Source organism: Monopterus albus, unplaced genomic scaffold (genome assembly GCF_001952655.1).
Source record: "Monopterus albus unplaced genomic scaffold, M_albus_1.0 scaffold148.1, whole genome shotgun sequence".
Classification (NCBI taxonomy): domain Eukaryota; kingdom Metazoa; phylum Chordata; class Actinopteri; order Synbranchiformes; family Synbranchidae; genus Monopterus; species Monopterus albus.
Window position 1 is genome coordinate 791036 of NW_018128028.1, and position 12996 is coordinate 804031.

Sequence of the window (12996 nt, forward strand, 5' to 3'; positions counted from 1 at the left end):
TAAAGAGTGGAACGCTGTACAAGGAACTATAGAAAACACTTACCCTCCTTGGTTGGAAGATGGTTCTTCTCATTTGTGTTAGTCTTCTTTAGTTTACATTTGTCAAACTTCTCCACCTCCTCAGTGACGGGATTGTTATCGCTCATTTTGGAAGAGTTCTAATGGAAGAATGCATGACAAAATGTTAAAATAAAAACATCCTTTCATCACTCACGCTGCTGTTGGCAGAGCCTGCCTGTACAGGTATCATACCAAGCCCCACATCTGTAAGAAAGCCAGTACTGTGCTGAACTCTGGGGTTATGCAAGACGCATGTAGACATGGACTTGATTGACCCACCTTCCTACAATGAGCAAACAGCTCTAACGTGGTATCCGGTTACAGACTACTTTTATCTACATGTATTCAGTTGCACTAGTGAGATCATGTATTTGAGCACAGAGTTGTGAAGTGTTAATAAACACCAGGGCAAAAATAAAATATAAATAAAAACAAGTACAGGAAGTCAACTGGGAAATGAAAGGTTTCCGTTTGCTGGGAGTGGCCTACATCTGCTTGCCAAAAAGTTTGCCTAGAACATAACATTTTTTTTCCCCAGAATGTACTAAACCTAGAGGACCATGTTTTCTGTACAGTTTCTGCCAACACTACGATGTTAAAAGACATTCAGCGCGGAACTTGTGACTGGAGCAGGGGTCGACTGGTGTAACAATAACACCGTCCACCCCTACAGATAGCAAAGACTGCGCATGCTGCGCGCATTTCATATTCAACAGAACGGTGAGAATGTGGTAGGCCAAAATAACAGCCACAAACACATCCAGGACAGGTTTGGCTAGAAGTCCCATATGGACCAGCTAGTAGAGGAATGCAGCGTGACCAGGTGACCATACCCACCTCTCACAGAATCATGAGTATACTGACAGTGACTAACTATACTGACACAGCTGGATAACCTACAACCTAAATGCTGCATTACACTATACATCTCTACTACACTGAAAAAAATTCTTAAAATCAATTAGGCTATGATATTTGCATTACACTGCATTGAAATTATTGTGCCAAAAAGCAACACAGAACAGCGTTACCTGGTTCAGAGGTGCGCAGTAATAATGTCGTTCTCAGGTAAGATGCGTGGATACAATCCGTGTAGAGCACTCGGGTTTAAATAGACACAGCACGCCCTTCTGCGCACTAACATGGACACGGATGCTCCGACTCTCATTGGCTCGCAAATCTCGCAGGAAGAATTTTAATTGGATAACAGACTTCCCTGGAATATTACAGACCCCTCCTCCTTTGCCCAGTCTTGGCTAATGTGGTAGTCATCTGCATTGTTTCTCCCTGTACCAGCATGTAACAGCCACTGTGCTGCTGATCAACACGCTGAGCTCCCGTTGATGAGAACAGGTTCATGTTTAACACATGTAACACAGCACCATCTAGTGGAGTGATTATGACATGACAAGGCTTGACATGAATCCATTCCAGGAGTGTGTGAACAACAAATAGAAATAAATTAAGTTCATGATGGATGACAGTTTATTGGTGTACTTTTAGAAAAGAAGTATGAATTCTGCTTTAATTATTTGTGCATGCCATAAAGTTGTATTCTGATTAAATGCTTTGAGCATGAAAAATCTTATCAGATCAGCATCTGTGTAAACAGTTAAGTTGGACTCTCTAATCAGAATGATTTCAAGTATCTAAGTTATTTGTTTGAATCATTTATGTCATAAATAATATCTATAGATTATTAACATTATAACATATATACTGAGAACTTCACATGATGAGTAACAACAGATGAAAATTCCCTTTAAGACAAGAAAATAATAATAATAATACAAAGCACCTGTGATTTACCAGCAACACATGAATGTCTCTAGTGCAAAACAAACACTGTTTGTAATAAATACATGCCCACCACCTCACAGACTGGGGTTGTGTATATTCTGACACAGTGTTTGTTGGCTAGGACCCAAAGATTCAAAACAGATCGGATCACATTTGCAAATCCAAAATTCTGTGATCCAGGATCAGACAACTCAGCCAGATATCTCAAAGCAATTCAGGATAAGATCACCCTGATCCACAGTCAGACTTTTCAAGATGTCCAGATCTTGAATATTGGTCTTTTAGTCCTGTCTATGTCCATCTAGTGGATATGAAGAACAACATAAGGAAAACAGACAGTATAATAGTTCAGAGACATTTTCCCGTAAATGAGAGACTGAATGGTCATGAAATCAATCATTTGTGATTGGCATCATTTCTGTTCAGATAATAATAAACACATAAGCATTGGTTGAATACACCCTTCTGAGAGGAATGCTAGTGGCTACTGCAAGTGTGACAAAAACAGATGAAAATGTAACAACCATATAAAGGCTACAAATGATGTATTATTTCAATTTACAAATTTAACCATCCTATTTACACTGAGACATATTTTTAAATTGTACAGTACATTTTGCTCTGGTAACCCACCAGAAATCCACCCCCCTGGTGGGATCAAGGTAATCTAGATGTTTTGAATCAAACTGATGTCAATCCTATGTTTTTGCTTTGACCTGTCCGGTTTGAGGATTTGATCCAGATTAAAGTTTGGATCTGACTCTATTTTCAACCTGTCATCTTTACATCCCATAAAGACTTCATCTATGTCTCCTCAGCCTGAATGTTTCACCTGTCTGTCATAGATAGCAGTTGTGATTCCCCATGTGATGCATGATCTCAGAATAACCAGTAATCCTCCTCTGTATAGCAGAGCCACACTTTGCTGCCGAGATTTCCAGAGCATCCTCCAACAAGCCAGGACTCCTTTCATCTCCCCTCCCACCTGTGTCTGCATGTTTGCTACTAGCACAGAGAGTGGATAGAGAGTCAAGCTAATGGCCATGGATGTCAGTGTCCCTGAGATGAAGGAGGAGGTGAATGGAGAGAGTCCCTGTCTTGCCACAAAAGCACACATGGGCCCCTTTAGGCCAAAATAGAGGGCACTGCCTAGACTGTTGCGGGCCGTGATGGGCAGGAAGGCTCTGTAGTACCCTAAGGCCACTCCCTGTGTCTTCAATCTGACAAGAATACTTTTCAGGGTGGGGAGATGATGATCATTCTGGCCATTCTGCAGCACATTCTGGACGCGCTCAAAGGGAGTAAACACCACAGCTTCTACCACACCTGCACCGAATCCAGCCAGAGCAGACATGGGGATAACATTTTGGGATGAGGGAGAGAGTTGGTAGAGAAGGGTGTCCTGCAGACCAAAGAGCAGTGTGCCATTCAGAGTCCTCATCAGTAATGGTGGGGCCACACCCCTGTAGAGTTTTAAAGGTCCCTCTTTGTAGAGCTGTCCCACTGCCAGGCGCACAGGAGTGTTGTGGATTTGTTGACGGAACACAGTCTTGTAAATAGGGAAGACAATAAGGGTGGGGAGAGTGGACAGCAAGCTGGAGGTTCCTCCATGCAAGTAGCTTTGGAAACGAACACCTGGGTCACTAAGGCCCTCTTCATTCTCTTTGTGATTAGAATTTACTGCCATTCTTGAGCTGAGTAATAATAAAATCACAAATCACTTCAAGCTTGGACTATCCCTAAACATTTATAACATAGTCATAGCCTAATAGAAATCAAGAAATTAAATAAAGATCACCAGCTGGAAAATCACATTAAAATTACACTTAAGGTATGCCATTTTTTAGCCTAACACCATACAGGCAAAACAAAATAAATGTAAACCGTTGTATTTACTTACTTTTCCTTCGTTCATTGTTTGAAATTGAAGGCAGCACCGGCGTCCATTGTTCCAGCACTGCACTTGGAGAGAATTATTTTCTGGTTATTTATCCAGTTGAGATGACAACGGGGTTTTTACTCGTTTCTATCCTAATAAGGACATATAGCCTACTAACTGCCTTATGTTGTCAGAATTGTGTGTAACGGTATCAACGGTATCGAGATGCACTTCCCATTAATCTGCCGGTGCCTCTTCTGAAATAGCTATTGGTCAAGACTGGTTGCGTCATGTGATCGGGAATTGGTTGTTTCTCCTATCAATCAAAGTCGTTCTTCTAAACGAGGATGTGTTCAATGATGAAAACAGCTGTTACTACTGCAAATAATACGCAAATTGAATGTTGTTTTTACTTATATCGTCACAGTAGTCCCCAGGTTTTAAGATTAAGATCATTTTACCATAACTAAAACAAATCTTTTAATTATTTTATATCAACTCTGAAATTATTTGCCTAAATGAAGGTTCCAAGGATGTTCTATTTCGTATAGGCTTCGCCCTCTAAGAGCTGTAGCCATTGGGTTCTCCCCTCATAGAGGGCTACGCCTATACTGAAAGAATCTTGGGTTACTGAACGTAACCATCGTTTCAGAACCTTCCTTACTGAATCCTGTAACACAGCTCATAATATTGTCTAAAACTAGAATAAGCCTATAACATATAGACCACAATTCATATAAAACTACAGAATGTAAACTCACCAAGAACACTAAACTTCCAACATTTCCAAAAAACACAGCATGAATTTGGTGTCCTCAGTGGTAATCCAAGTTTATAATTTCAAGAATCCGCTTTTATAAATACATGAATAAAACGAATTATACATTTAGCCCACATTATATCAAATAAAAACAAATGCTATGTTTAAGATTTTATGCACATCTTTTATTAAGAACGCATCCTACTGAAAAAGTGATGGCAAAGGTTTGGAATATGCACATTAAAGACAAACCCTTCCTCCAGACATAAAAAAAGTAAAGCAGGTGAACATTTCTGATTGAAGCCCCAGCCTGCAGAGACCCCAAGCTAAAAACCCTGTACAGCTTCTCAATAGGAACGTCTTCAACATAAAACCTTGAACGGTAACCCCAGGACACTGGGCAAATCCCACTCAATGAGGGCACCTCAAAAGTTGAAGGGGGAAAAAAAAAAACAAACAAACAGAACAAAACAAAAACATGCCAACAAGCCTGATGAGACATGAAAGCGCTTCATCTGGTCACAGAGACAAAAAAATAGCAGGCAAAAGAAGAAGACAGTCATTTAATTTCAGACTGTTGAGGCACTCTAGGTTGAGTGGAGCTTCAGTGGCACTGTAAACTAGTTCAATACACATTCACTTCATTAATTATAATATTTCCAACAGCTGAGGATACAAGAGCAACATGAAAAACTACACTCATTCACTGTAACAAAAAGCACTGTAATATGCCAGATACTTCTCCTGATCAATGGATCCTGCCAAGGATATTTATATAAGCTCTCTGTCAATGGATTGAAGGGACTCCTGGAGAGGTGTAAAAGTCAGGTCTGTATCTAAATGTTATGAAAGGGACACAAAGTTCACACTGGATAAACACTTCTTTATCTACAATAAATGCACTGGCCTAAACTGGTAGCTTGCGACTGCTTTGGTGCCCCAGAAAATGAAGCGAGAGAGTGTTCAAGAGGCAAGAGACTCAGTAGGTGGGGTCAGCATTAGTAACAGACAGGAGAGGGTTTTTTGTTTTTTTTTTACCCTCAATCCAAGGTTAGTTGGCAGAACATCTTTGCTAATGGTTGTGTTTGAGTTAGAGAATTCCTTCTTTTCTTATTTGGTGTAAAAGCGCACTGCAGATGCGATTTGTTACAAGGGGACATGGCTGAACAGGTAGGACACAGACTCGCCGTTGTGAGTTCTACGGATGGCCTCTGCAAGGATCATGGATATGTCAATAACCTGGAGGCAGAGAAAATGGGATGTTGTTTAGTAACTGAACACTGATGACTCTTTGCTAGTCATTTACAAATAATAATGACTAAACCAATAAAACCAAGGTAAACTGTGTATACTGACCTGTATTTTGGGACAATGCTTCATCTTCTCCTCCTGAGGGATTGTGTTGGTGACCACAACAGCTTCAAAGCAGGCATTGTTGATGCGTGAGATAGCTGGGCCAGAAAAGATGCCATGGGTTAGGATGGCATACACCTTGGTGGCACCAGCGGAAATCAGTCTAAGGAATTAAAAACGGTAAAATTACACATCACCAGATGACTGAACATATCTTACAACAGATGCCACTAAATAGAGGCCAATAATGACCCCTTTCTACATTAACTTAACAGTTGCCCTTTTGCCTATGGCTCAGACTTCTGTTGTACTGTAAAGTTGCAAATCTATAACACAAAAAAGGTTAAAAAGAAGGTGGGGCTCACTTGTCAGCAGCATGGCATACTGTGCCGCATGTGTCGGCCATGTCATCCACTAGAATGGCGACCCGCTCGGTCACATCTCCAACGAGAACCATGCGGTCCACCTCGTTTGCCTTTTTCCTCTCCTTGTGGATAAGAGCAAAGTCCACATTCAACCTGTCTGCTATTGAGGTGACCCTGCAAAGGAAAAATATAAGATCTCTGAGTTGGTGTGCATGTCAAAGTGTATAAAACCTTAATGGTACATATCAAATTCGAGCCCTGTCACAGATTATAACTAACAAAGGTTTAATCTTAGGTAAAATCTACAAGAAATCTGGCAAGGATAAGCTATGCTCAAAGGTGAACCCTATGGCATGTGGCTCTAGCGTACCTCTTGGCTCCTCCTGCATCAGGTGAGACAATGATACAGTTTTTCCATTCAGGAATGTTCTCTTTGATCCATTTCAGCACAGCTGGCTCTGCATACAGGTTATCAACGGGAATATCAAAGAAACCCTGGGAAAAAATAACAGTGGTATATGGACTCGGGCCAAAAGGAGCTGAACATAAAATACCTGCTGGAAGGGCCAAGAGAAGGTTCATAATTTCTCTTTGTTGATGTGTATGTAAACATAAGGCTAAGAGAGTCAGTCTTTAATGTAGGTTCTCCAAAATATGGTGCAAATGAGTTTAGGAAACATGCTAAAAAGATTACCCAAAAGACTGATTATTGGCAGGAAAGTGACTACAGTGCACTTCTGTTTAGGTCTGCTTTCATGTTACTCACTTGTATCTGTGAGGCATGCAAGTCCATAGTAATGATATGGTCAGCGCCTGACACTGACAACATGTTGGCCACCAACTTGGCAGAGATGGGAGCACGACTCTGGAATAATCACATGGTACAAGTGAACTGGACAGCATGACTTCTTTCTATAAATAACACTTAACTGAAACCTTAGCAAGCCATTAATATTATTCCCACCAAACATAATCTTTTGAACTCTAGAAATCATGTTTGGCCACTGATGCTTTCACTTAATATTTAACATATAATGGGATAGATAATGTGCAAAAATCACCACTATGTACTTCACCGGTCAAATGTTTGGACACTTTCCCATTCAATTCAATAGGAAAATGAGTCCAAACCTTTGACAGGGTGTGTACATATGAATGTTACACACACAAGAGCATTCATACATTTTGCTCAAAGAGTCAAATACATTAAAAATGAACATTTGGCCCAACTGTGACATTCTGCTATACTGTTACTGCTATATGCTTTAGAATAAAACACATGCAATTAAATATTAAAAGATCTCCCATTCAGTTTAATAAAAGTTTAGACTTAGAATGCAAACCATTCCACTGATGCTATATAACTAAAATTTAAATAACAGGCAAATATCTGTACAAGGAAGAATGAGATGGCAACTGCAGTTCATTCAGCAAAACATAGAGTGAGGGTGAGGAAACAAACAAAGAAAGCAAATATGTTTTATGGATTGGCTGTTGATGAATATGGCTGCAGGCTTCTTGTCATGATGCTGGATGACAAATTGCATGACAGAAGTAATTAGACAGTTAGCCCTCACCCCCACCTTGTCCTTCTTGTCTTGCCGGGCGTATGGAAAGCAGGGAATGACAGCTGTGACTCTGGAGGCCGAGGCAATCTTACAGGCGTTGATCATGATCAGCAGCTCCATCAAATTGTCATTGATCTCCCCACAGCCACTCTGCACGATGTACACATCTTCCCCACGTACGCTCTCACCTATCTCCACGCTGTCAGAGGAGAAAGGTGATAAATAACACTTAATACCATGGAGCTAACACCACAGCAAACAGGAGCTAGATGAGCCAGAGCAAACAATGGCCTGTGTCTAATTTTATGTGTGATGTGATCTGAACTAGAGTTAACCCCGAAGAAAGGGAAAATGCGTATAAGTATCAATATAATATGTGGTGTTCCATTAACATTTCATTTTACTGAGACAACTAGGATGGATTTCTGGCTCAGAAATAGCGGACTATAAGTTAGCATAAGTTCTCAGCCATGCGTGGACTACAAGTTCCTAACAACACTGCGCGGCAAATTCACCATGACACCAGTTTCTAATTAAATACATGTCGCTAGGCTGCAACATTTGCCTATTCACACGTAATTATATGTCTCAAAAACTACACTCACCATGTTTCTTGGTTGCTAAATTTCTTCGTAACAACCTTCCCCAGTTCCAGACCCAGGCGGTCGGCTATTTTCTGAGACAGATCCGGATGGGAGCTACCGCTGAATATTTTGATATTTGGCATTCTGTTGCGGTCCAGGGCGTCTTACAATACGAGATTGCACAGGCAGCGAGCAACTGTCGAGTCAGAGGGAACGAAGAAGTCAAAAAAGAGTGAAAACAGATCAACAGTTGATGATCTACTCTTAGCGAGTTAAACTGTGTACCCTACCTATCCACCATTATGTCCAAAACCTCACGCGTACAGCTCTTCCTTACGGTCCGCGCGCACGCGTTCACATACGTTCTGCCGGCATGACGTCATCGAAGCACGTGTGGCGGGGCGCGCGAGCGAGGTAACACCATGGGTAATACGTGATCATACACACACAACTAATGCAAATTAAAATCGTTAATAAACAGAAACGTCAAGCATATTGGTGTCAAGATAACATTATTTGTAAAAGGTACACAGTAAACAGTGGAAAAATAATCTGTAACAAGTAGTCTAATAGTCCTACATTCAAAATTTTACCTGAGAACAAGTACAAAATTAAAATACTTAAAGTAGCAAAGGCTGTTATTGGATTAAGATTGATGTATCCTATTGTGTACATCATTATAATGCTGCAGCTGGTTAAGGTGGAGATACTGCTGGGTAGCATTGTGAATTCCCACTGGGGATTAATAAAGACTTATACAGTGTTTTGAATTATTAATCTGATTCTGATAAGTGACTAAAGTTATTAAATGCACTTAGTGGAGTAAAAAGTATGCCTCTAAAATGTTGCAGAACTGAAGTAGCTTGTGGGGTAGCAGAAAACAAGTACAGGTATTTTGAAATTGTAGCTATTTAAGGTGCATAAAATTGTACAAACATCTGATAAATCAAGTGAAAATGGGGCAGGAGATGATATTTAGATACATATATATGATCCTCCATAATGGTCTGCAATTACAATTATTCTGTTGTTATTCAAGCCTCTCTGCCCTGTGTTGTCATTACATTCTGGAAATTAACCCCACTGCCACATAGCAAAGGTTAAGAAGCCTTTTTCAAACCACAAGAAATTATTTTGATCAGGCAGCCATGACTGAAAGCTGCTAAAAGTTAGAGGTTGTGTCCAAAATCATTCCCTCAGTCACTAATTTAGCCTATACTAAGTAGTTACATAATGTACACTACAGTAGTACTTAGTGTCTATTGTACTTAGTTACTTTCTAGCATTCGCTCAACCTGGAAGTTGGTTTGGTTTGTCATTTTGATGGACATCCCAAAGCTCATTTTTTTGCTCTTAGGAGCTTGGATCCCTTGTTCACCTATGGTGTGAGGATAAGATGAGGGTTTAATTTTGATGTTGTATAGAGAAAGTGAAGTTATCATCACACTGTGTTGAATTCTGGGTAAATGCCCCATTTTTGGGGGGTGGGGGGTTTGCTCGTTATCCATCATCAAGATATACTGTATACTACATACATTTATAAGATAATTTTAACAAAACCTATCGCATACAACTACATACAATAGAAAATGCTTCCAAATGTCCAATTTGGTTTTCAATTTGAGTCGAGCCAGGACAAAAATTGATTCATCTACAATGTTTGTGTTGTCTGCCGACAGCTGCTGGCTAATGTTAGCTCCCGAACTTAGAGCTCAGATCACAGTGCTGAGTCATTTTTCAGTCTGTCTCTCTTTGACAGGATCTCCTGGTTCAGTGCAAGTTCTGTCAGCTAAGGTTATCCATTTTGAATTACTACAGTCAGTAAAGTGAGACTTAAACAATTTAAGAAACTTTTTAACCATATAAAACAAGAATATGTGCAGGTAAGCCCTTTCCTCTTGGTGTGACCTGATCTAGCTAGTGATCATGATTGTATCAGTTAGAATAGTTTGCAAGTGCATAAGTTTACAAATACAGCAGTGAAAAGATTAGTCTCTGTGTAAAATCCCAGACAGCCCCGTAGTCTCATGTAGCCACTTGTTAGTAACTGTCTTTTTTTTTAAAAGACACATCATGTAGTATTTCCTGGTTTATTTAATATCGTAGAACAAAACCACAAGCGGGTAACCAAAAACCCATAAAAACCTAAAGACTTCAGGGCGAAGGAACTGGAAGTGCAAAATGCCTACTCAGTTCTGGGTTTTAGGACTCACTACTACAGCACTCTATATTAGTTTGTTAGAGGTAAAAGAATGAAACAAATACAGTAGTATTCTGCAGCAAGAGAGACTTTCCCCTCTAATTTTTCACATGATGTCACATTAAGTCATTTGTTTGTAGTCATTCCGACAGACACCCTACCACTACAGAAAGTTTTCTGAATGCAATGTCATTTCCAAATTCTCTGAAAGAGTTTATATAATATACTTTATTGCTCTTAAAACATGAGTAAACTTTGTACACAGACAGAAGACCACAGTGACGACAGGATAATTGACAACAAATAAAGACAAAAATTAACAGGTGCACATGAAGAAACGATGGGTAAAGCCATGGTGGTCTCATCATGTGAATGAAACAGACAAATCCACACAGTTTAACAAAGCAAGTAATCAGTGACAACCACAGAAAATGTTTACTATAATGTTAAAATGTTCAAGTGCTGATGAGAGAACACTGTCGGATGTTTTTGTATATAAAAATAAATGTCCCATGCTTTATACTCATAATATACTCTTTAAAATATGTTTTGCTATTAGTCTCTATGTTACATTACTACTATAAATAATTACCTTACAGACATGTTTTTCTTTTTCCTTTTTACAAAATAGTGAAGACTTTGGATAAATCTTAATTTTACAAGTAATGTTTAAAAGTGTTTCTTATTCTCTCAAATATGTTATCTTGTTATTTACATTAACAGTGTATAGTAATACATTTCCATACCTTGTATCATTTGCAAAACATTAACATATTGCCACTGCAGCCTTTCAGTTTTACCTGTTTTTCTACTTTAGACCTGGAAATTCTTCTGTGCAAACAACATCATTACCATCAATGATCAAAGTACCTGCCCCTGAAAGTCATATACATAAGGGAAAACATGCAGTACCACAAAAGAGGAAACACTGCATATGGTTATGGAAAATGCCACATCAACAGTGAAGGAAAAAACTATTAAAAGATAATGCATGTAAATGCCACAAATGTGTTCTGAAGCCAAGAAACAAAGTGCAGTTAGGTGTAAATTTTCTAACTAATAATCAAAACTGAAATTACTTAAAAATAAACATTAATGGTATAACTGGGTCAGATTTACAACAGTATGAAGGCATAATTTTGTTAGAAATCAGTAAGCACAATTAAATGATCGCCCACTACTGATTCATAATGTTTTTCAAATATTAAACATTTCTAAGTTTGTTTAAACTACGCTATATATATGCACTGTGTGGCATTTGGTATCCTAACATTACTGTCTTACCACCTACTTTGGATCAAGGTTCACCGAGTTCTGTTATATCACAAAGGACTGATCAACACACTTTCATGTAAAAAAACAGCAATATTGCATTTCTTGTCTTCAGAATAGTGGCAGCCTAGTTCTCACTGTTAATTTAGTTTCACAGCACTTTATTTTAACAGTATTCCCAGTTTACATGTTAGGTCAGTGCAACTAAATGTTCTGTGACTAATTTCCAGGAATAACAAGTTGAGACACAAATTTCAGACAGGAAACGGATGTGTTAGTTTTATTAAAATACATAGAAAACTACTTTGTGTGTTCCTTATATATATATACTAGATTGCACAATGTATAACAGCACATAGAAAGCAAATTTGTTTTTATGGTATCTGAAAACCTGAATAAAAACATAGGTTCTTTTGAAACAGATTTAGCTTTAGCTTTAGGTTTGAAGAGATGAATTATGTAAAAGTGGTGGTGCTGACTCAATTGAGTGTTTTCATCAGCAGAGTGAATAAAGAACACTGAATCATACATTAAAGGATACATTTCAACTTCAGAGCTAATTTCAGAGGTTGTGCAAAATCCTAGTGATATGCTTACTCAATTGCAAGTGGATGGCTATATTTAAAACTATGTTTCACGACAAGTGAGTGATGGTGTAAAGTACACTGTGTGTTATTAAATACAGTGTGGGTATTCCTTACAGTTGAGTGCGGTGCCAACACTCATTACTGTACAGTGGATAAAACTGTGACTTGGGTCTCTGCTACATTGTCTGCCCTGAGCAGGTGTGTGTCATACCTGCACTGTTATATTGAGAGAACGGGCCTCTTTCAGTCAGTTTATTATATCATTCTTGTCTTTCAGTTTTCATACATTTTCCACCACTGTATGTTTGATTGTTGTATCAGTACACCAGATATTGTCAACACAACCAACAGAGACCTCCATTTTGCATTAAAACAGAAATTTCAACAAACAAACACATCACCATCTAACCAACCAATGCTTTGGACTATGCAATTTACAGGAGTCGCTACTTGATGAGATCTCTCAAATATTTTAATCCAGATACATTTATTTCTGATAACTTATTATAATTTTTATACTGTATTTCTCTTAACTCAGTACATTTCAAATATATTTTTCATCTTTTTT

The 12996-nt window shown here is 38.8% G+C and overlaps 2 protein-coding genes across 5 annotated transcripts in view; both read right to left on the reverse strand.

Annotated features, from left to right (window-relative positions):
* LOC109968409 (solute carrier family 25 member 53) overlaps positions 1-3982 on the reverse strand; it is a 6773-nt gene extending 2791 nt beyond the window's left edge. The window contains exons 1-3 of one of the 2 annotated variants that reach the window (XM_020614664.1): positions 3761-3982; positions 2693-3554; positions 1541-2161 (exon numbers count right to left, since the gene is read on the reverse strand). In XM_020614664.1, the coding sequence (XP_020470320.1) occupies positions 2111-2161; positions 2693-3547 (906 nt within the window). In that variant the 5' untranslated portion in view covers positions 3548-3554; positions 3761-3982 and the 3' untranslated portion in view covers positions 1541-2110. Of the gene's footprint in view, positions 1-1540; positions 2162-2692; positions 3555-3760 lie in introns of those variants that run through there. The other variant, XM_020614665.1, reaches the window with a different exon arrangement.
* Positions 3983-4662: 680 nt separating this feature from the next.
* On the reverse strand, positions 4663-8766 carry prps1b (phosphoribosyl pyrophosphate synthetase 1B). 3 transcript variants are annotated; one of them, XM_020614657.1, is made up of 8 exons: positions 8660-8766; positions 8391-8565; positions 7795-7984; positions 6984-7082; positions 6588-6712; positions 6218-6391; positions 5856-6015; positions 4663-5738 (listed from the first exon to the last, which is right to left on the reverse strand). In XM_020614657.1, exons 2-8 carry the CDS (start codon positions 8510-8512, stop codon positions 5646-5648), a joined length of 963 nt encoding a protein of 320 aa, XP_020470313.1. In that variant the 5' UTR covers positions 8513-8565; positions 8660-8766; the 3' UTR covers positions 4663-5645. The 3 variants fall into 3 exon arrangements, with proteins under 3 accessions (XP_020470313.1, XP_020470312.1, XP_020470314.1); XM_020614656.1 differs by having other exon boundaries at positions 8391-8736; XM_020614658.1 differs by having other exon boundaries at positions 7801-7984; positions 8391-8735.
* Between the last annotated feature and the right edge of the window lie 4230 nt (positions 8767-12996).